This window comes from Rattus rattus, chromosome 1 (genome assembly GCF_011064425.1).
Source record: "Rattus rattus isolate New Zealand chromosome 1, Rrattus_CSIRO_v1, whole genome shotgun sequence".
Taxonomy (NCBI): domain Eukaryota; kingdom Metazoa; phylum Chordata; class Mammalia; order Rodentia; family Muridae; genus Rattus; species Rattus rattus.
Genome location: NC_046154.1, coordinates 247,306,997 through 247,331,088, shown reverse-complemented (window position 1 = coordinate 247,331,088; position 24,092 = coordinate 247,306,997). Strand labels below are relative to the sequence as shown.

Below are 24,092 nucleotides of genomic sequence, written 5' to 3'. Positions count from 1 at the left end.
ACACAGAGCGAGGTACTTCCAGGTGAAAAGAATAGCCCTTTCTAGTGAGCGCCCTACCCGACTCCTCTCTAGGACTTCTGTAGCACATTGAAGGATGGGCTTGCCATAGGCACATCAGATCCAATGACCCTGAGACCTAGCACAGGAGGTCAATGTTCTGAAGGGCTCTCCTGCCTTAACTTCTCTTGTGCTTTCATGAAGACCTTTTTCCCAAAGTGTCCACCCTGGCACCCCTCTTGTATCCCGTCTGACATCTGGCCTGGACTCCAGCTCACCAAACATCCCATCAACCCAGCCCCACTGGTCAGTGGAATAATGGATTAGTTCTCACCCAAGGCGCTGCTCTTCCTGGGTGCTCTCTCCAGAGCAGGGTCACACTCCCTTCCTAGGAAGCCTGGCCCAGGTCTGCATGCTGCTAATTTTGGTTGCACCTAACCTTGGGGCCTGCCAGCATCTCTTGCCATCTTATCAACTATGGCCACCCACAACATTCTAGCTCCCCAGACCAAAGGTCCTCACCCTCCCAGTTCACCTCCAGTGCGACATTTGGCTCTCCCATACTACCACCCAGTGTGGCGGTTTGAGTAAGAATGACCCCCACAGGCTAATATATTTGAATTCTTAGTCTTCAGGGAGTGGCATTATTCGAAAAGATTAGGAGGTGTGGCCTTGTTGGAGGAAGTGTGTCACTAGTGATAGGCTTTGAGGTTTCAAAAGCCCATTTCAGGCCCAGTTTCTATGCTTGTGGATCATGGGGTAGCTCTCAGCCACTGCTCCGGCGCCTGCCTGCATGCCACAGTGCTCCCCACCATGATGAACTAAAACTCCGAAACTGTGTGCAGGCCCAAAGCTAATGCTTCCTTTTATAAGAGCTGCCTTGGTCATGGTGTCTTCACAGCAATAGTACAGTGACTAAGTCACCCAGCATTGTCCTCTAGCCCTTCCCCAGTGAACTAGCCATCTCCCTATCAATTTGTATGTGCCTCTCCAAAGGTCAACACCACTCAAGGACCTCCTCAGCCTGTACACAGCTCAGCCCGACCCCTCGCAGTAGGGAGACCACCCCACCATGAACATCTATATACAGACACCCATCGTGTGCCCACCAACCACATTTAGCCCAGCATCATGAGGCACACCTGGGCACAGAGAACCACTATGGCTGGGTTGGCACCCAACCCCTAGTACCAGAGTCATTACTTGGGTAAGCTATGGAGTTGGATCTTTGAAGACTAAGAAAGGATTCTTCTGCCCCGTGCCAAAGTCACCTCCTTCAGGAGTCTCACTCAGGAAGCAGCTGGCATCCCCACTTGGGAACCAGATGGTGCAAAGCCAGATGACCCCTGCATAGCCAGAGACTGTCCGCCATTACCCTAGCCCTGGCTCATAGATGCTATGACTTGACGTTGGGAACATGGGGGAGGCACCGAGTCTCTTCTTGACTGTGTTTCCCGAAAGCTCGGCACTAGCAGAGCACCCAGGAGTGTTTCCTTCCCCTTGCGTTCTTCCTGCCTCCACAGAGGCCTCCTCCTGCCCCTCCCCTATCCCAGTTTAACAACAAAGAAACAAAGACAACACAGAACATGGGTGCTTGGGGGAGGGCAGGCAGGAGACAGGTGTCAGTGAGTATACAGGCAGAGGAGGGCAGGGCTGGGTCTCACACAGAGCTGTCCATCAGCTCTGCCCTAGGAGGGGAGAAGGGAGAGACAGACACATGAATGGGGACCAAAGATGGACCCAGCTCAGCTCCATGACAGCTTTCTGGGGCAACCTCAGTCACACCCACAGGCCTCCTGAAGCTCTTGAGAAGGAGGGGGCCCTGGCTGGGCCATGTGGCAGTAGGTGTGGGATGGGGACAGGTAAAGCACACAGATGCTAGAGTAAAGAAAGAAGCAGAAGGGCCGACTGGCCACCATGGCTCTCACCTGTCAGGCGCTCACCTGATCTACAGGCCAGATCCACATCCTTCTCAAAGTCGGTCTGCAAGACAGAGATCGAGGGCGAGATGAGGGCAGGGCTGGTAGCAGGTGGTGCTGCAAGTTGCAGGGTGGTAGGAACAGGGCCACCAAAGCCAAACCCACAACTCAGAGGTCACAAATACACTGATACTGTCACCAAGAACCCCAGCCCACATTATTAGTCTATGGGCCACACGGTGTGGCCATGCATCTGTATGCTTGTCTGTGCAAGCATGGGTGTGTCTGTCAGCATTCACATGCATGTGTGTGCTGTGTTTCCGTGTGCTTGTGGTGCATCTGCCTTTGTGAGTGCAGAGCATACATACTGTGTGAGCACTAACATATATGTTGAGAGGAGAATTGAGTGACTCACAGTTGAGACAGAGTTGACCTGTATGCATTTATGTGAAGGAGCATACGCACATGTTTCTCCATGCATGTGTTTGTGTCTGCCTGTGTGTGCGTGCGATCAACCATGCGTGCTCTCCCTCCAAGGCATCACGGAGCAGCCGGCCTCTGCCCCTCTGGCCATGCTCCCACAAAGCCATGCAGCCACCAGGGCTTCCAGAGCCTCTGCCATTCCATCCAAGACAGACAGCAGGGGACAGACACAGACCTGGGCCAGCACCAGCCTCCCCTAGAGCAGAGACATGGTCCCCCCTGCATCTCTGAGGACAGCAGCTGGGGAGGCCAGAGTGGTGACCCAGGACCACCTTAGAAGTTTGGGTCTACAAGACCCATCCAGAGGCCACAGGGCTCCAGGGGAGTCAGTCTGGCCTTTAATCTCAAACTGGAGGTCTTTCCCTGAAATGCAGGAGCCAAGATGCTGGGAAGGTGGCCGTCTTCCCCTGAGGTCAGAGGTCAGGCCAGGAGAAACATCAAGAGGAGGGAAAACAGTGTCCCCAAGTGACAAAGTACCTGTCCAGCTGACACTTGTTCCCTCTAGATGGTGGCACTGAGGCCCAGAGGGTTGGCCCTGTGTAGACACCACCTGGAGATGTTTCCCAGTGCCTCACCCCTGGGGGTGCTGGACACCTGGGACAACATATAGGTGATGCCAGAGGGGCAGGAAGCTGGCCAGCCAGCAGAGCCCAGGGCTCTGCTCAGAGGCTACTGTGCCTAGATCCCACAGTTGAGGAAATCTGTGTGGGTTAACTCACAGTTGGCTTGTGCACAGTTCTGGAAGGGCCAGCTTTGAGGAAGGCAAGAACGCCCCCACCCAACTCACCAACAGCCTTTCCCAGCTCAACACGCTGGATCAAGGATTTCAACTTGGCCTCAGTTTCTCCAATTGTAAACTGAGGTCAGAATTCATCTAATAGGCCTGCCAGGGCCCAGCAGAACTCTGGGCACAGGGAGGACCTAGAGGTCCCTCGTGGGACAGTTTGTATCTCCAGGCAATCAGTCCTACCATGAGCTGAGCGTGGCCGTTCTGGAAGGAGCCCCCCGAGTCCCCGTTGCCCTCCTCTTGTCGATCTACCACACGACACTTCACAGCATCCTGGACCTGGAGGAGGAAAAGCATGTCAGCAGGGAGCCATGGCCCCACATTACCTCTCAAGGAGCCTCCTGGGAGCACACCTTGTGCGAGGAGGAGAGAGCATGTAAGATGAAGGCGTCTGGAGTTCCGGATGCTGGGAAGGAGCTGCAGACTTCGCTGCCTGGAGGCCGCTGTGAGAATGTAAGCCTGAAGCAGGCACGTGGCTTCAGGGCCAGCCTGTACCCCCAAACCTGTACTGACTGCGGGTGATGAGCCTGATCCTCATGGCTGTAAGAGTAAGCTAAGGCCAGCCACAAGGCCAGCATAAATCTTGGCGAGGATTTATGCTGAAGAGGAAGTGGCCAATCACCCGGGATAATCAGGATGAGGAAGAACACAGAATCAAATATGATCCCGAAATCCAGGCACTGGAGACAGCCATGCTGAGGTCTGCGTCTAGAACCACACACAAGGGCTGAAGCTGGCTCTGTGTGCTCCCCCTACCCAATATGGAGTTGTGGGCCCTTTGCTGTTAGTCACATCTGAACTCCTTGACCACAAGGCTTTGGGCAGATTCCTAGGGCCAGACCTCAGTGGAATGTTCTGCTATTCTTCTCATGTCTGTCCTGCTGCCTTCCTGGAGGGCCTACTTTGGGCCAGCTGGTCCTGCAGACCTCTCCTTCCAACTGATCTTGCAATCTTTCTTCCTATTTTTGATGCTAGGCACAAGAAGCCTCCCTCTCCCCAGTCTAGCTCTGAAGTTGCTGTTCTGAGTTAGGAATGCTCAAAGCTCCTTCTGTCTGTACAACGTTCCTATTCCTTTCTCACAGGCCACTGCTCACCTCATAGAAGCCAGAACCCCGAGGGGAGAACAGAGGACAGGTGTGTAACTTCAGGGCAGACCAGGGGCCTTAGAGTGTGAGACCAGACTTCACTTGCCTTTGGGCTGAAAGTCATGGCACCTGGTGGAAGGGCTATGGAGAATTGTGGATTCAGTGATTAGTTGGCCGGGGCAAGTGGGCTCAGAAGCCTCTTCTCTCCCTGTGAGCTGCCATGGTGCTTGGTGGCTTCTCACAGTAGCTTCCCACAGCTGAGCGACACATGACCAGCCCAGGAAGTAGGAGGGCATAGGCTTTGTTGTGGGAATATTTTTGCAACTTTGGGCAGTCCTCTTTCCCAGGGTGCTCCTCCAGAGCCTCCCTAGAGAACAGTAGCTCCTCACTGCCCTGCTGGCCCAGTCTTTTCTGTCACTGAGGTCCCAACCTGGTTCCTGCAGCTACAATCGATTGTGTCCTCTCATACCTCTTGCTTTTCAAGTCCCTCAGCACCATTCTAGAAGGTTCTGGAGAGAATGGAGGCAGCAGGTTCTTTCTAGGCCTCAGCCATGTCCTGGCTCTGTCTGGGGTAGAAGTTGGTCTACTGAGGTAAAACGTGCTTCCATCCACAAGGCAGCCTCTCTGAGGTCAGGACAGCCACTTAGTCTCATTACTGCCTCCTGCTGGTGGCCATCAGACATAGTTAGATGGGAACCTCATATCCTCACCTTCCAAATGCTTCAGAAAATGCTAGAGACATCTAGCACTAGCTCTCCTACTCTTCCCTGGCGGCCGCAGACCTTCCATGGCTGATGAGGAATCCTGGGAAATAAGCTATCCTCCAAAAGAGGGTCATTCCCAGCAACCCTGGCACGTGATGGGCACAAGTACAACTCGAGGGACACAGGTGGATCCCAGACCCAGGGCTCCCACCTCTCTTCGCAGAATGCAGTGCACCATCACGATGACGAAGCCCTCCAGTGAGTCGAAGACAGCGAAGAGGATCTGGAAGAGGGCGGAGCGGCGGTCGGTGACAGCAAGCACAGCAGACATCCAGGTCAGCGCCAGCAGCGGCAGCACCACGCAGGAGCTCCACAGGGAGGCCCTGGGGATGGAGGGCATCAGGGCGGCCCTATGGGTGCACCTCTCCTGAGGACACCCCTTTCCCCCATCCCCAGGCCTGAGGGCTTGGAAGGGACCCAGCAAAGTAGAGGAGTGCTTTGGGAGAGAACTTGGACCCTGTCCAGGAGGTTGACAGGAGGGAGACAGACAGGAAGGACACTAGGATGGGAGAGATGCACGGAGCAAAGCAGCCCCTGATTCCATCTTCCAGGCCCTGAGCCCTGGACCCAGAGACCCAGGGCTCCAACTGCAATGCAAGATGGCTGTGGGGGACAGGAGTCGGGGAAAGAACTGAGAGAATGAGAGAAAGAAACTGTGAGGGAGAGACAGGACAGACAGTGGACAGTTGGACAAGGCCAGAGGGTCAAAGGAGAGACCAAGACAGACAGAACAGACAGAAGGGTGTTCTTCCTCTTCCGAGGCTGCAGCTGCTCTCCTGGGCCTCAGCGCCCTCCTGTGGCCCTGACCTGAGCCACCCCTGCCATCAACCCTCAGTGTCTTCTTGGAGCACCTGGCTGGCACAGGGAGCCTAGCAGCCTGAGCTCTTTCAGTACTGGCTTGCCCACCTACCACCGAGCTTTTCCCAAGCTCAAGTGGGGACAGTGGTGCTGCCTTGAGGCTCTGGGGCATGTTAAATGCTTGAGAACTGTACACTGGCTCCAGCCCTAGCATTCTTGAGGTTCCATGAGCCACCATGGCTTGTCGGTAGCCCCTGTTACTGCCATGAGTCAGGGGTGACATCAGGATCGCTTCTGCCTCTTCTCTTGGAGGTGGGGATCATCCTGCTGTCCCCTCAAAGGAGCAGATGGGAGAAGGGGACTGAACATAAGTAGGATCTAGGGCAGTGGGGCTGATGGGAGAGGCTAGAGGTTCTTAGGGCCCAATTAGGCAGAGGATCCCCCAAACTCCCATCAAACTGAAGAATACAGCCGTGGCAGGGGTCCTATGCGGGCACTGGCCTTGCAAGGACACAGCCGTCCTCACCTCCTTCCTGCCTCTGAGGCCATATAGCTGGCTACAGCAGCTCTTTATCATGACCTCTTCCAGGCCTACCTTTGTGCCTTCTGAAGCCATGATACGTTGACCCCAGGAATCTTCTTACCCGCAGCCATGGCTATTACCACTTGGTGAACATAGTAGCCATCAGTAGTCAGACACAAGACTCTTAGCCCTGCACAGATCTCCATTGGCTCAACATCCCCAACTCAGGCCCAAGTCGGGAGTCAACCTAATGACCTACTCTTCCCTCGATGCCCTGAAGTATGGGCTCCTAAACTGTACCACATAAAGCCCCTACTTCCAGTCAATTCTCATTCCCTTCTTAGTGGGAACCCCATGTGGATTCCCACTGGATCCCTACTGACCCCACTCATATTTTTGAAGCTGAGGATGGAGTGGATCCCCCCGCAGCACACTGCCAGCTACCCTACCCCACCTCCCTCTCCCCTCCCTGGCTGTGTAAGCCAGCATGCAGTACCCCTACCCCTGCTGTGAGCTCACCTGACCCTGAAGCTAGAACAGAATAATGGCAGGCTGGCTCTCTAGTAAATTACTTCCCATCACTGCAGGAACATTCTCAGCTCTGTACTTGTCCCCACCACAGCACTGGACCCAGTGACATCTCCCCTCTCCTTCAAAGCAGACACTCTTTGATCTGGGATCCTGACCCCTCATGTCACCTGTGTCTGGTATAGGAACAGATCTTCCCATCGACAGAAACCCTTTGGCTTCCCACAAAATCAGCTCTGCCATTTCTCTATTTCCCCCAGGGCCACACGTTTCCAAATCATTTCTCCAGAAGCCCTGAGGAAGAGGAGCCACAAGTTCCCTAGGGATTCAGATACCCTCGGGCAGAGGAGCTCCAGTGAGGCCTGGGTGTCACCACCTCTAGCTGCTGCCTGACCTTTGCAACCCTGACCCTCAGCTGATTGGCTCAGGCTGGACCCGAGTTTGTCTGATGATCCAAAAGTTGGGCACCGGGGCTCAGAGCAGCATGGACCCAGCATGGGAACAGGCTACTCCACTTGGATGAGTCCTAAACCAAGCATATCTTCTTACCCACACAGCCTGAGGCACCAAGAGTCCTGGGTTCCAGTGTCTGCTCAAGAGGGTTAGTGTGTGGGGTCTCTGCTACTGCTATGTCCTGAAGGAGGGGCCTGGACAAGAAGAACTTTTGGATTGGACCTTCTATGCTGAGTGCAACCCACCCAAAACACAGCTATGTTGTCACAGCCAAGTCAGGGTCTCAATACCCCTTGGGCTCAGTACCCTGTACTCATGATCATATCTTTCTGAGCATACATACAGACACACAGCACATATACCCACAGGGGATAACACGTGCATCTATACACACTTGCCCATTCCCAGTTACACGCTTACAGTCACATGTTTGCAGGCACCCCCATCACCACACACAGAGTACAGGGGATAGCACATCTCAACTATACATGCATCTACACACACTTGTCCATGCCCAGTTACATTCTTGCAGTTAACATGTTTGCAGGCACACACCGTCCCCAGACACACACGCTCACGCTTACTCACCATTCACTCACTTGCTTACAAGTTCACCCTTGCATACTTTTTTCCTCACGTCTGCGCACACCAGTCACTCTCACTGCCATGTGCAGCACACTGTCCACACACCCAGCTCCTCTCACCTATGGGAACCTCTCTGCACAGCTGCATACTGTAAACACACCCATTCCTACACATAGGTACCACCCCTGTGCACACTGACACATATACACTATAGACACATCCGACCACTCCTATACATGAGCAACACTGACAGGTTCATGCCCCACCAAACAATCACACACACACACACACACACACACACACACTCACTCACTCCAGGCTCTATCCACTTGTCTTATGGAGGTGCGGGCTGTGGCTAAGCTCTGGGCCAGCATTATTGGGGGGACTCGGGGAGCGGCAGGAAGCAGTGCAGGCCTACCCCAACCTTGGATTCAGTCCCACTCTAGTACCTTAGCTGACCCACTCCTCGCCTCCCAAGTATCTTATATGCTGCATAGCAAGCAAGCCTTGAATTGGGAAAGACAAGCCTGCAGGCAGAGGGTGGGTAGAGGCCAGGTCTGCCTTGGAAACCCAGAGGGGACTGCAGAAATGAAAGAAATGAAAGAAAAACATAAAAACAAATAAATGTGGGTCAGGAGGGAGCAGAGCCCGTGCAGGGCTGCTCCAAGGTGGCAGCAAGGCACTAACATGGCGTTACTGGTGGCGTCGGAGGTGGCTTCGGCCGCAGAGAGGACTCCGCATTCAGCACACGTGAGGGCATGCCCGAGGGGGGGCACGGGCAGCTGACTGCAAGTGAAATCAAAGGCTGAAACAAAAGCAAACAGGTTCCCTCGGAAACGCGAGGCAAGGAGCAGAGATGGCAGCCCGAAGCTCTCAGGCATCTACGAGACCCAAGCCTAGGCAGGGAGTAAGGTGGGCAGGACTTCAGACTGCCAGCATCTGCTGACTGACAGCATGCCTCAGTCTCAGTGTGGAGAGCAGCAAGATCCGAAGGAGGCTTTGCTATCCTTCCTCCTCCCACATAGGCACACCAGATGTTATCACATGGGCCGGCCTCACAAGGAGAACAGAAATAGACAGGCTGATCTGTATGACAACCCCGTCCATGCATGCCCGTGGATGTGTGAAGGGGGTGTGCGTGCACACACAGCAGGAGGGTGCCTCCTCATCTAGGCACTGGCCCAGGATACCCATAGCTGGGGTCTGATTCCAGCTCCCAGCTTTCCCCATCTCCCAAACCCATTTACTCTGATAGGAGGGGACACAGACATGGCTGCTTGCCCTGTGGCTACTCTAATAACAAATCAAGCAGGCCAGTGCTGGAGAGTCCAGGAAGACCTCCACAGCTACGACTGCAGCCACAGTTCAACCCACATGTGTTCTGGGTCTCAGACTCTGATGCTGGCCCTCTATTCTGAGATGGACAGCCAGGCTGAGGCTAGAAGCTCAGGTCCAACCTCTCTGTCATAGAGGTACTCTCAGCACAATGATAGCTCCCTAGCCTGCTCAAGAGCTTTAACCAGGGCCAGAGTCCACCAGGAACCCAGGGAAGTCACTGGGTAGAAAAGGAGGAACCAGAAAAAGAGAGACAGTGAGAGACAGAGAAAGACACCAAGCAAGACAGGCACAGGGGGGAGGGGCAGGGGTAGGACCCCCACAAAGACACCAGCACACCAGCTGCAGGATGTAGAAGGCTGGACAGGGAGAACTCTGGGCAGGGCAAGGCCACCACCCCAGTTTCCTGTGACCCCTCACATGTCCCTGAGCTGAGGCAGCAGTGACCCCCATGTCATCCCTCACTCCCAGGACAACCCACAGAGCAGGTGCCTGATTAGTGTGGGAGGAGCCTTGCCCCACTTGTCCCTTGCTATCCTCCAGTGATGAAGATACCAAATAGGCAAGACCTCTTGTGGTAGGAAACAGGGAAGAGGCTCTCCCAGCCTTGGGCCTGGGGTGTCCTCCCACCAGCCTGAGCCCAGTAGGGGGTGCTCTCTTTGAGAAAGAGCCTTACAGTGTCTGGGGACTCTGCAGGGTCCCAACTTGTTACAGGTCAGTTAGAGAAACTGAGGCACAGAGCAAAGCAGAGACCAACCGTCTAGAAAAAGCCTTTGTACTCTATGCCCCAGTTTCCCAGCCTGCTCCAGGACACCTGAATTGTTAAACTGGATTGGGGACTTAATGGTGGGTGGGCTCTGGGTCTTTCCAGCCAAGAAGGGCAAGGTGCCAGGGCCACAGGGCCTACCCTGCCCGCTCCTTCAGCTTCTTGTCCGTGATGCCGTCCTTGGACACGAGCTTGTTGAACACCAGGATCCCGATCACCATGTTCACCTGCCGGGCAGAGGCAGGAGTGGGCCAGAGCCCGTGGGTGCCTAGATCAGCAGCGACCATGCCCAGAACGTCCACAGTCTTCCAAGGGTTACTCATGTGTCCCACAATTCAGACCCCAGTGCTGGCCAGGTGGAGCCATTCAGTGCCCCGTTCTCAATGTTCCCACACCACCAACACCCCTCCCCTGGCCCCTGATGATGGTAAGATCCTAATTGTAGATGAGTCCTAGGGTCAAGGATGGCTTCAACTGGCTAATACTGGGCACCCTTTGTTCTTGATCTCCTCCAATCCCACAGACGATTTTCACTGGGTGCCTCCTGAGGGCTCTTAGGGTGTCAGAAACATCTTCCAAGCTACTAACCAAATTACTACCCAAGACAAGAATCAGTCTTAAGTCCACTGTATGAGTCTCTGTGCCCTGGGACCTTGGAACCTTGCCTGTCTTTAACTATCTCTGCCAAGGTGTGGAATAAAGGATAAGGTGTTGCTCAAATCTTATTTCTCATCCCCACTTTGAGAGAATTCCCCAGAGCCTCTGGGTAATTCTCTTTTTGTAGAAAGGCTGCCAGGACCCCAAGGCCTTGACCTGGCCCTAAGGGTCAAAGATCAAGGTGGAAAGATCCTCTGGGCTCTAGTGCCAGAGACCATGCCTAGAGGCCCGGGGACTGACAGTTTCCATGGCTCTGCACAGTCAGGATGTCATGTGCAGGGCCTTGCTTCCTGGGGTATCCCTGCCTCATAGTTTGCTGACCACAGAGCTGGGCTGCAGGTATTCTAGGCCTGGCTACCCTCTTGCAATAGGCTCTGCTTGGCTGTCATAGCATGAGTGGTCAGGGCACAGGATCCTATGATACAGCTCCTGGAGCCTGCTCTTAAATGACACCTGCTCTGGCCCAGCAGCTACCCTCAGAGGCACTGACCAGTTACATCCACCTTGCCTTCTGTCTGGATGCCTTTGAGGAATAAGGAACAGGGATTCTGGCAGCCACCCGACTGTCTCTACCCACCTACACACTCACCCCAGACTCGATTCTCACACTCTGCAGGGTCAGTCACTCCTGTGCCACCTGTCCACCACACTGACTTGAGCCAAGCTCCCTGGCCACCCCTCTCCCACAGAGGGTAAGCTGGGGTGACAATGACTAGAGAGAGAGAGAGCATCTACTCCCATGCTGAGCCAGGCCAGCGCTGGTTCTGGGCCAATCCCCACCTATAGTCCTGGACTCCTCTCCAAAAGCAAGGCCCCGCTGACACCAGGAAACAAGCAGCCTCAGCTCTTGGCACTCTGGGCGCTGACAGTTGCGGTGGACATGCGTGACCTGAGCCAAGTCTACTCAGTCCCTGTAGCTTCAGCTGTCCATCTGTCCGTCTGTCCCCACCTCCCTGTTACTCACCAAGCTCACAAAGGCCTCTTGGCAGGTACATATTCAGTGCCCAGTACCCAGGAAAGCCATGCTCATGGAGATAAGAGGGTCACAGGGTACCACACTGAGTGACTGGAGTGGGGTGAGAGCTGCCACTGCTGGTGACCAGGTCCCCACAGGCCACCTAAGGGGCAGGGAAGGACCCAGGGGTCCAGCCGTGGAGGGAGGGGAGGGAAGAAGAGGGGAGGGGTGGGTCGGTACCAGCACAACTGCAGCAGCCGGTCCCACGAAGGCGTACAGAAGTCCCCCCTCCAGGGAGAGCCAGCAACTGGGGACGAAACAAGCAGTCAGAACCAGCACCATGCCCAAGACAGAGTAGGCAACAAGTGTGTTAGGGAGTGTGTATGAGCTGGGTGGCCAGGAAAGGAATCGGGAAATTTGCCCACACTCTTTGTGTGTGTGGGGGGGGGAGAGGGGGTTGGCTCCTCAGGAGTCCCCATGCAGCCACCGCTACCTCCACTTCCAGATGGAGGTGTGGCCCAGAGCGAGGATCTGCCTCCTCAGAAGCATGCATGGCATGAGGGTCCTGTCCTAGGTCACTAGGCTGATGCTCACCTGCCCAGCTCTCCGAAGCCCAGACCACTATCAGCCCCTGGACACCATCCATGACACCAGCAGATCAAACCCTAGAGCAGTGGTTCTCAACCGTCCCGATGCTGTGACCCTTTAATATAGCTCTTCATGTTATGGTGACCCCGGCCATAAAATAATTTTACTACTTCGTAACTGTGATTTTGCTACTATGACGAATTGTAATGTAAGTATCTGATATGCAGGATATCTGACATGTGACCCCTGTGGGGGTTGGAACGCGAAGGCTGAGAACCGCTGCCAGAGGCAATACTCAGAGTGCTACAGGCCTGTCCCCAGCCCTGGCCTGGGCATTCTAGCCAATGCTGTTCTGCATGCTCCTCTTCATCCTTCAGAATCCCATCAATGTCTTCGACATGGCTCAGACATCAGGGCTCCAGAGTCCTGCTACCCACCTACCTGGAGCTTTGGAGTGAGTCAGGTTTGCTCTGACTCACCTGCTGGTGGTTTTAGACACACAGCTCCCAACTAGTGCGAGCCGGCCAAGCCTGCAGTCCCCCTCCATTCCCCTTTCTACCTCTATCCTGAGCCTGGGATCATGTCTCTGCCTGTGGAGCCCACACTGCTTTAGGTCAGCTGTTGTGGTCCCAGGGGCTTCATCTGTGGAATTGATTGACCCTTATAAAGCACATGGGGAGGGTGCATCTGCTGTTCTCAGGGGTCACCCTTAACTCTTGCACACATGGAGAGGGTGACTTCAGAGGCTCATGGCCATCGAGGTCACCTACTGAGGAAGCAGGAGGCTCTGATGGCCCCAGACATTCTTCTCATCTTCCTGACCAGGCTGGACAGGACCTAATTGCTTAGGAGTGAGAGAGCTGCCTAATGGCCCTCCCTCCTAAGGCTGGCTGATACAGTTCCAGCAATGTGGGCATCTCCAGGGTCTGCAGAAAGCTATTCCGTCCCCACCTGCCCAACTCACTAGTTCATGGTGCTGTACCCCTTGGCCTTGGTGAATCCCACAGAAATGGCCACCACCAGTGCAGGGAGCCCTAGGAGAGGAGCAGAAGAAAGGGATCAGTCCTGCCACCCCCTTTCCACATGGGTCGAGGGACAAGCTGCATGTGGGAAGTCCCAAACGAGGGCAGTACTACACAGGAAAGAGGTGGACGGGGGTGGGATGGTGCAGGACTGCAGACCAGAGGGCGGGACGCAGCCTGTTGTCACTCAATCTCATAGAAAGAGGGTGTCCTTGTTAGAGCATGTGTCCCAAGCGCTATGAAAGATACAGTATACTGTCATTGTTATCTGAATGCCTATGGGACAGGTTGAGCTGCATTTTCTGGCAACCTCATAAAGGAATGGAAGCTCAAAGGGAGAAGCCAGAAGAGCAAATGGAGACTCTAGACGTGGTAAAAACAAGCAGGGGCCAGGATAAAAATGCTGAGAACAGAGACAGCCCATCGTCTTGATCCAGGCTGCCCATCCCCTGAGGCTTGCTTACCCCAGCCCACTGTATACCCTCTCTCCAGCTGTGTGCCTTCACTCCTGCCCACCCTCACATACCCCAGCTGCCCTAGCCACAGTCCACCCTCACCTGCCAACCCCAGCTGCCCTGCTTACCCCAGCCCAGGCAGAGAAAGCGCTTGCGGACGAGCCGGCTCCGGAGGCGGCCGGTGACGGCCATGTAGGATTGCCAGGCCTCGGTGAGCACCCAGCAGAATGAGGACAGGAAGAAGAAGTGCAAAAAGGCAGCCACCAGCGTGCACACAACCTGGGCAGACAGGGGCCAAGGGGACTGGGCAGGTGCTCCCGGGCCCTCACCCATCCCCTGTGTGCATGTGGCAACAGACGGGAAAAATCTGGCATACAATGACTCTGAGACCAGAGAGTTCTGGACAGGAAGCAACCTGGTCCTCACCCTGACATGGACCACTGAAGCCTAAGGCGTTAAGTGCTTATCATCCTCCCCCATCTCCTAGCAAACTGGGCCCAGGAACCCACTGAGAAGCTCCAGGCAGGTCTGTCCCTCAGCAGGGCTGAACCTGAGGCCCAGGGGTCAGGGAGACACACACCCTAAGACCCACATCAGTCACAGTGACTGTGAAGTTCTTCCATGGCACACGGCAGTGTCTGTGGCTAGACCTTCTCTCTGTCTCCAACACATTAGGGTAGCCCATGAAGACCCCCTCTCAAAGCTTAGCCCCCTGGGTCACATTTGGCTAGACAGGGTGAGGAGGTCACAGCGCAGGAGTGAGGAAGGGGTCCTAAGATAGGCAAATGGAGAGCCCTCACACTGAGCTGCACAGTTCCATCTTCACACCAGAGAATACAAGGCAGGGCAGGGCAGGGCGGGGTGGGGTGGGGCAGGGCGGGGCGGGGCAGGGCAGGGCGGGGCAGGGTGGAGAAGGAGGCTGCCTACCTTGTTGCGGGTCTGGGTCTGCCCAATGAGAATGAGGGCATTAGAGGAGATGATGGACAGGCAGAAGTTGATGAGGATGACGGACCGCTCTGAGCGAATGTACCTGTGAGAGGGGTCAGGGTCTGAGGTCAGCACCTAACAAGGACCAAGGTCATGTGGCCTGCCTAAGCACTAGAGTTCCCCTTCCTCCCTGAAATTACTGCCTGTCTTTACCATCCTCACCATGGCTACTGTCATTCCTAACCCCATCACTACCATCACCATCACTGCCACCACCATTACCACCCCAACCTTCACCACCATCATCTGCACCCCCAGTACCACGTCTACCATAACCATCACAACCTTCGTCACCATCACTATCACCATCACCATCAACAGCGATACAGCCACGATGGCCATCACAACCATGGCCAGCATCATCACCATGAACCACCACCAGTCATTGGGAAACAATATCCAGCCAAGCAGAGAGCAGACGGCCCCCTTAGCTAAGCCTTGGGGCTGATAAGCTTGCTGCAGGCATATCCCTCACTTCACTGTCCCCTACTCCCCAACTGGCCATCAGAACAGTTCCTGTCTGCAGCTCACAGGGCACAGGGATGCCAGCAACGCTCACTGAGAAAGGCGCTTTAAACACCAAGCTGCCTCCTCTCCAGGTCAGAGTTGAATTCAGCCTCTGAGCTCCAAGCTCCAGATGCTCTGAGATCCCGAGAGGTTGAGCAGAGGGAGTCCTATGGGAGGCATTCTGGATGTTCTGCCTTTGGGAAGAACGCAGAGGGCACCTGACGCTAGAGGCTGCAGAAACTGCCGTCCTCCACCAGTCACATCGATCTCTTGCTGTTACCCACAGGCAGTGACTGGCACATCAGTTTCAATCATTGGCTACCATCGTATGGGGCAGAGAATTGGAATAACCAGTCACAGGGGCCAGCCACGGCACGGGGAGCCCTAGAACAGCTCTGTGTACAACGACCTTGAATGTTCTCAATGTAAACGACTGGGTGGGGAACTGGATGCTGGTGAGCATGGAGAACGCCACCCTACTGGCTCATGCCGCTGGTTACATATACCTACTGGTGGGGGCATGTGCACAGACGCACCTGTGACCTCAGTGAGCTCCTTAGCCATAAGATGATCCACACTATGCAAGTCTCCTAGATACACACTTGCCTGGAGTTTAGCTAGGCTGTGCCACCCTATAATCTACACATGGTCAGATAGGGCCTGCAGTATACATAGGTCCTGATGATCCTGGTAGCCTTGGGATGCTGACCCCAGGGATTTTGCAGGCCCAGATATGAGAGCACACAGGAATATTAGGTAGCCACAACCCAAGTATGCAAAAGATAACTGCTCTATGTGCCCAGCTGGGGCCTGGGCTCAAAGTTGGTGTCTGTCAAGGAATGTAGTCAGGAACAAGGACCTGTATATTCAACAAGCGCCCCCTCCCATTCTGTCTCTGTGTCCCCTTAGTGCCCAAGCAATCAGGAACCTGGAATGGAAACAAGAGGTAGCACAGGACGAAGGGGTCAGCTGGTTCAGAGTAGTACAAGGGAGAGGGAGGGAAAGAGGGAGGGAGGGAGAGAGGGAGGACTGGATCTCTGGCTTCTGGAGTGGGCACCTACCTCCACACAGACACGTAGATGATGACCAGCATGAGCAGGGTGAGGGAAGACACGCCACAGCCCACGATGAGCGTCACAGATGGCACGGTCACCTTATCCATGGTCTGGGAAGCAGGGGAGACAAGGAGTGAGACGTGACCCATGGTGAGCAACCAGAGGTCTGGCCCAGGCCCCGTAGCCCCGGGGGGCTTGTGCCCTTCCACCCCAGTTCTCTGACTTTCTCTGCTGGGCAGGTTTTGTCCCTTGCTGAGGAGAAGCCCTCGAAAGTATAATGACAGTCACAGGCCACACCTGGCAATAGTCCTCACCTCCTTCATGTCACTGCCCCTCAACTCCGGGAGGGTTCGCCCTACATCACAGGTAGGGTGAGGGAGGCATAGACTCAGCCTTGCGCCCACAGTCAGCTGTGGCTCTGCACTGCCAGGGCCCCAGGGTGGTGTCCACCCCCAGCTCCTACTAAATCTCAGTGGGCAGCCGGCCAACACCCCCAACTCCATGGTCACCCACCCCAACATTCTTCCCACAGTTCCATTTCTCATTGCCCTGCCAAAGCTCTTCCTTTTGTCTTTCCCCCGCTCTGGGAGGTACCTTGATTCACCTCCATATCTTGGCTGTCCCCCTCTCCCTGCTTGGTTCAGTATTCCCAATCCAGGGCAAAGGCCATTGGGCTGCCGTGTTTCCATCTCAGAGACTGTAAACTGTGATTCACTCTGCCCAAAACTCACTTCCCAACTCCACAAGACTAGGGCCTTGGCCCTTCTGGTCTGGCTTATCCTTGTGCAGGGGCAGGGCCCATAGACCCGACCATTCTCTACCATATGCCCAGCACAGCAGGCTGACCCTGCTCACACAAGGGAGTGTTCACTGCAAATGATGACACAGGCCATGGCTCACACCATAAGCCATGTGGTACCCCAGGCCATAAGTCATGGTAGAAATAGAGGAAGCTCTGCACCACCCCTCATGCCTCCTTCCTTTCCCTCTTCCAGGATGGAAAGAGCCTGAGGTGGCCTAACTAGGCTCTGGACCCAGGGTGACACAGACAACATGCTTAACACGTCTACAGGCACCCAACTACCTGATACACATATAGATACATATACCCCTGGCACAAGCAGGACTCCCACTCTGGCCCTAACACCAAGCCTGTCCTTCATGCATGCCGGGCACCTATGTTACAGCTGAACCTACCCTGGACAGAGGCTGAACTCCTGCTGTATGAAGTAGCAGGAGGCTCTAATTACCCTAGGCCCCTGGGTCTTGCAGGAGACCTGGGTGACCAGCCCTGTGTCTCTGCAGCCTCTAAAGTCTCTCTCTAGCCATACTTGTGAGTGATGAGTGGAGACGTCACTGCATCCGCTACACTGAAATGCTGGACATCTTTCCCCAGGCATGAGCCCTGTAGGATCACACAGTCCTATCACACTTTCCTTTACCAATGAAGAACCTCGGTCCCAGGTGAGGGGAGGCCAGGTAACAGGGACAGGTGGGGGTTGTGGCCAGCAAAAATTCCAAGACTCTTAGAAGGTCACAGTCAATTGAGCAAGTGGCTCACACCCATGCCACGGCTGACTCCACTTTCGACCTCTATGGCCATCTGCCTTGCCTGCCCTCATTAGGCCTGGCAGCCACCAGACACCCCTAGCCTGCTTGCTTCTCCCGAATGGCACTCATGAAAGTGTTAGTTCTGTATTCTATGGGGCCGGGGGCAGCTGCAATCTGTGAATCAGGAGTGTCAAGAGAATGCCAGGCCTTCTTAGGAGGGTCAGACTGGAAACCCCCAGGACAAGAAATAGACCCTAAATCCTAGAGAGAAGACAGGACCAGGCTGGCCCACTGTGGGTCATCAGCTTCAATACCAAGCTCACCATGCTGGAGGGCCTTTGCACAGGCTGCTCCTATCACCCACCACTGTCCTTCTGACCTTCACATGCCTGGCTCCTCTCTCTCTCTCACTCTCTCTCTCTCTAAATATTTATTTATTTGATGTGTGTGACTACACTGTAGCTGTCTTCAGATACACCAGAAGATCCCATTACAGATGGTTGTGAGTCACCATGTAGTTGCTGGGAATTGAACTCAGGACCTCTGGAAGAGCAGCCAGTGCTCCCAACCTCTGAGCCATCTCTGCAGCCTGGCTCTTCTCTTAGCTAAGATGTTACTACCTTCTAGAGACCCTAAGAACATTCCGTCTGATCCAGCCTCAGGTTCTCTGCCTGCCGCTTTCCCTCAAGGACTCTGAATAACTCATCAGTGGCCTCAGCTGCACGTCACACGGCTGCTGTCAATTTGCACCCTGTATGCTCCCTAATTCTGAGTCTTCACATGGTCTACACGCCTCACCTCCTAAAGAGTAGCTTCTAGCCCGCAATGCCAGCTTCCACTCTGTTTCTTGATCTAGTGAGTACTGATACCAACTAAACAGTGAGCCTTGATCCTTGTCACAGGCTGAGCTCTGGCCATAGTCTCATATTGAGTCCTGACCCTGGAGACAAGCTGAACTCTGACCATGTACACACTAAGCCCTGATTTCAGTCACAGGCTGAGCCACAATCCTGGCCACACTCTGAACCCTGCCCCTATTCACATTCTGAACCCTGATCCTGGCCACACTCTGAACCCTGCCCCTATTCACACAGAGTCCTGATTCTGGTTACACTCTGAGCCCTGACCAATCCCAGTTATGCTTTGAGCCCTGTCCCTGATCATACTCTGAGTGTAACCCTGGTGACACTCTGACACCTGACCCTGCCACATCTGGGCCTGACCCTACTCACACACCTGTCCTCATCCTGGTCATATGCTGAGCCCTGAGTCAGGTTACATGTTGATACCAATCCTGGCTACTTAAACACAGGACTAGGGTCTGGTCCCCTACCAGCTAAGTCTGAGGCATGTCCCAGAAGCAATGACACCAACAGCTGGCCTCACATTCTGTTTACTATGGCCAGGCTGTGTCGGGCACCATAAACACACTGCCTAGTCCATCCACAAGGCTCAGGCAGGTGGTGCATCCCACTCACAGGTGTGACTCAGAGCGGTTACTCACCTCCCGCAGCCGCAGCCCAGCAGCATCTGCGCCCACACCCTGGCTCCCAGCCAGCTTCCCGCTCCTAGGTCTGTCTCCCTCATAGCATGTCTTGACCAGTTTGCGACCCTAGCTTTGGGGGCCACACACTCTACCTGCACCTCGGGCCCTTTAGACAAGAGTCCCCTGGGCCACTGTGTCTGGTACATTGTCTCTGCTCAGGCTGAGGTACCTCCCAACTATCTGGTCCGGTCCTGTCGAGAGGAACACCTGTCTCTCTCTGCAGTCACCTAACTCAACTTCGGCCAACTCTGCAGCCAGAGAGGTTGTCCTTTGCTTGCTTATTCCTGCCAGGGTCTCATGTCTCCCCTGCTGGTCTCTGCCCTGTCCTTCCTGTCTTTCCTTCCCCTGGTGTGAAGCTCAGCCCTCCCTCTCACCCTGTCTACCTTGTCTCCTGTCCTGTATCCAATGCCTTTCTCACCTAAATGAGATGACTGTCGCCCCCTGCCCCAAGCTAGGCTAGTGAACTCCTGTGAACCTCACTCCAAACCTCCTCTTTACAAACTCCTTCTAGATGCTGATTTGGGGGAAGGAGGCTGCTGACTGCTTCCAGGGCCCCCAGTCTCTCTGAAGGGCACCACCAGGTTCTGCCTAAGCCCCCAACCCTAGACATTCAAATGTCAGCTTGGGCCAAGGAAGCCAGCTAGAAGTCAGGAAGACCTTAGCAGGAGCACTTTCTGGTCCCTCCCCTCCAGCATCTTAAGTGAGGTCTCTCCCTGTGGAAACCAATATGGGTGAGCCAGGAGGGTTGGGTGAAAAGGAGAGGAGAAAGACCAAAAGGAGTTCTAGTGGGAGGTAAACAGAAGCCACACCCACAATAGCCATCCAGCCACCCCCATACCCTGCTCAAGCCCTACACTGAACACAGGCTGCTTTCATGGGAGTCCTGCAGTTAGGAAGGTCTGGTTGCTATCACATCACACAAGTGAGGGAAGAGGCTCCAGGTGGTACCACCTGGCTCTGAACTCAGCTTCTGCCGCCTCGTCTGGGCTACAGAGACTAGGAGCTCTAAAATGACACCCTGCAGAGACACTGTTATATGGCCACTGACCTGAGATGCAGAAGCCCCCAGAACATCCATGGATTCCTGCCACACAAAGCAGAGCCGGGGCGCTCAATCTGCTCCTCCCCCTCAGGGTGGCCTCATTCTCCCCATCCCAGGCATTTATGGTCAGCTCTACCTATGAAGGCTCCACACCCAAACCCTCTGCTCCCTCCCAGTGTCACAGCAGCTATGGCTGCTCCAGGGGTCCAGCTCACAACAACAGTGCTTCTCCCTAAGGTTAAAGCCCCCCCCTTTCACAAGGGAAACTGAGACTCTAACAGACAGAAGGCCAATCCAGGATAGTGCTATGTGTAAGAAACAAGCCCATTTTCCCAGTCTTCAACTCCGATCTCCTACAGCCCAATCTTGGGCTAGTACAAAGGAACCAGAGACATGGTCTCTGCTAATTCTCCCTGGTCTGGTCCTCCTTCCAGGTCCCTCGTCTTGCTCACAGACCTTCCAGTATAGGCAGATCCAATGATGGATCTGCCCAGTTGGAAGGCACATGGGACCCAGATTCACCATGGGATCTGAAACTGGCCTTTCTTGGCCTCAGAATCCATGACTATCAAAGAGGAGTTTGGTAGCAACTACTGAGGTCCCTCTAGTTCCGACCGGCCACGAGACCCCAGCTAACATAGTATGCCCTTCTCACTTTCAGAGAATAAGAGGGCAGTCAAGCATCTACATGGAGTTTGGGCTCTCAGAGGGCCAAGATCTGTCTGCTCACAGCCAGGAGAGCCAAGTCCTCTCCCCCAGAGTCCTCCATTCCAATCCCAGGGCCCCTTCCACAAGAGAGCTGGGCTGGGCTGGGGGCCAGAGCTCAGACCCTGGCTCCTTCCGTTCTTGGGCCAGTCTGGCCCAAGAACTCTGCAGCTCCAGCCCCTACCCCCACTCTCCTGGCCTTCCTGAGGCTGTAAAGACAGGAAAGCCCACCAGTGTAGAGGGTTGGGCCAGCACCCAGAGCCCCAGGCAGCAAGCTGGCCTGAGATGCTGTCACCATAGAAACCAGCAGCCCCCACAAGAATCACAGGAACAAAAAAAGGAGGCCCCTGAGACCATAGGCCTGTCTAGGGACTTGGGCCAGGCCCAGCAGCCTCAGCCACCCCCAGAACCCTGCCTGGGGACACAGCCACCTCCGCAGCCCAGGCTCCACTGGGGCGGGGGCAGGCAGAAGCGCTGTGCGAAGGAGCTCCTCTTCTCTGTTCTCTAGCAAGCAAAGCAAAAGGGTCTACAGGCCCGCCTCTCAGTCCCAGTTCTAAGGTCTCCAAGGCCCCAGGCCTCCAAGGAGAGTGGAGACAGGACCCACCTGACAGCCACTTCCTGAAGGTCTCTAAACTCCACACTGCCACCCACCAGGCTCCCACTCACCATCTCCAGGACTTCAACGGGACACTGTGGCTGCTAAGCGCTGAGACCCCTGGGGGGCCGGGCCTGGCCCTGCGCCTCCCGCCCGCCCGCGCTCACATCCCCCCCCGCGTCCCGCGCCCCGAGCCCCCTGCCGCCCGGGTCTCACCGCGTCGGCGCTGAGCTGGGCTAAGATGGCGAAGGTGGAGAGCCGGTCACACAGGCAGCGCGTCCGGAGGGCATCGAGGGGCACCGTGCGGCAGCCGCGCCACGACCAGGGCCCGAGCTGCGGGGGGGCGGAGGAGGAGGGTCTGCAGGCGGCGGGACGGGAGACAGCGTCAGCGGCGGCGCGCGGGCCCCCGCCCCCGGCCCGGCCCGCCCGCACCTGCGCCCGCCGCGCGACCGCCCCGCCGCCAAGACCCGCCGCCCCGGCGCCCATGGCCGCGCTCTGCACCGCCCGCCGCGCGCTGGAGACGCGGAGCGCGGCCCGCAGGGAGCGCGGCCCGCGGAGCGGCAGGGAGGGAGGCAGGAGCTGGCCCGGGGCCCGCCGCCCCGCCCGCCAGCTTGCCCGGCCGCGAGCCCGCGCAGAGCCCGAGGCCCCTGGCGCGGGGGGCGCGAGGGGCCGTCCCAGGAGTACCCCAGTCTCACAGCCCAGGGCTCTTCGGAGCTGGTGACCTTGGGATGGCTCCATCCCGCGCGGCTGCGCGGCCGCATCCTCCAGGACAGGCAGCCTGGGTATCTGCGGCTCCAAGTCCCGGACTAGCACAGCCCTCCCTGCAGGGAGCTGGCCAGCTGCTGGAAACTTCCCTCTGCGCGCTGACCCTGGTCCCTCCTGCTGCCTCCAGGCCTCCGCTGGCCCCATTTCAGTTAAGCAAAGTGCTAGCTATGTTCTGGGTGCACCAGGATCTGAAGGATACCAGCAAAATCCCCCGTCCTCCCCTTTCTACCTCCCCTGGGGCCTACCAGGCAGTTCTCTGAACAGAAAGTTGCCAGCATCCATCCTTCACCCTCTGGCCCTGGGGCTGAGCTTGCCCTGCAGGAAGTGCCAGAAGGCACCTTTTTTTGGAACTCAGTCCTGCTCCTGTCCCAGAAGCACCCCAGCATTTGGGGTATCCAGAGTCTTAGGTAGGAGTGGTCTCTTGAACCCAAGGCCAGGAAGGCTTCACTCTTTCCCAGTCTAAGGCTTTGGGAAGCCAGCCAGATGTCCTCTCTGTGCACCCAGGAAGACTGTAGCTTCCATCCCTAGTCAGAACAATGGCCTGAGGCCTTTTCCAGGCCACCTCCACAGTGCCAGTGGAGACTATAAAATTCATAGACAGGAATGGGCCTGCCTCTCTACACCTGCAGTGGGTTTTCTTTGGTTGCTTTCCCTGGTGGCATTGGAGAACTGCCCTGTGCATGGCCCTGACCAACACATAGCCCCGACCGCACATAATACTGAGAACGAAAAGAATAGCCAGATACCTGGGTTCCAACATTACCTCAGCTACACCCTACCTGTAGGAGCACAATTACTTTCACCCCCTTGCCTCAGTTTCCTTGTCTCTAAAGAAGGGATGGACCCCAACATAGCACAGGGTTGCACAATTCAGTGCCTGACTGGAATACGTGCTGGCAGCCAACAGCAGCTTCAGCTGTCAGGAGTCTAAACCCTCCGTTAATTCCCAGTGACTCCATACTTCCTTCCCCCTCTTCTCAACAACCCAGTGAGTCAGGCCCAGGGAGACAGGACCACAGCATCTGCATCTCCCTCAGGGTCCCTCTGCCCCTCCGAAAGAATTACTCCAGAGAAGCCTGACTTAGGTTATGGGCTAGCCCAGGAGCTGCTGCTCCAAGCTGTGTGAGCTTCTTTCCCTCCCCTGTACTTGTTAGCTCACTCTGAGATGCAGTGCAAGCTGAACTACAAGGTCGCTGGCCCATGAATGCCAGGATTTGAGGCCCAGGGTTCTACCTGAGGGCGCTCTTTTTCCACAGCAAGAGCAATAATACAGAGTAAATAGAGGCAAGGAAAGGCCTTCATGTGCAGGATCTTTGTCCTCAGGAAAACCTCTGAGTCTTCAGACCCTGTCTCATCAGAACTTTGCAGGTCCCCAAAGGGTTAGCCACTGTATCAACTCCAGGGGACCGAGACTACCACTACTCCAGAAGCCTTTCCACCAACTTGTCACCCTGCACACCTAGCACTCCACATTCCTGGTTATAGCTCAGAACAAAAGCATATTTCCCCCACTAGAGAAGACTACAGGTCCAACTGGGAAGTAGCTAAAATACCAAGAGTATAGGAAAGGAAATGTGGGTCCCCCTGCTCAGAGCCCCTTGCTTTGAACAGTGCCCCAGATTCTGCACCATCCCTAGAG

General features: G+C 55.5%; 1 protein-coding gene across 1 annotated transcript in view; it reads right to left on the bottom strand.

Annotated features, from left to right (window-relative positions):
* Adgrb1 (adhesion G protein-coupled receptor B1) overlaps positions 1-24,092 on the bottom strand; it is a 71,568-nt gene that overhangs the window by 3,073 nt on the left and 44,403 nt on the right. Inside the window, 10 exon segments of the mRNA XM_032916582.1 lie at positions 1,926-1,980; positions 3,370-3,465; positions 5,187-5,358; positions 10,165-10,250; positions 11,876-11,942; positions 13,188-13,257; positions 13,829-13,979; positions 14,628-14,730; positions 16,256-16,359; positions 21,905-22,046. Of these exon segments, the coding sequence (XP_032772473.1) occupies positions 1,926-1,980; positions 3,370-3,465; positions 5,187-5,358; positions 10,165-10,250; positions 11,876-11,942; positions 13,188-13,257; positions 13,829-13,979; positions 14,628-14,730; positions 16,256-16,359; positions 21,905-22,046 (1,046 nt within the window).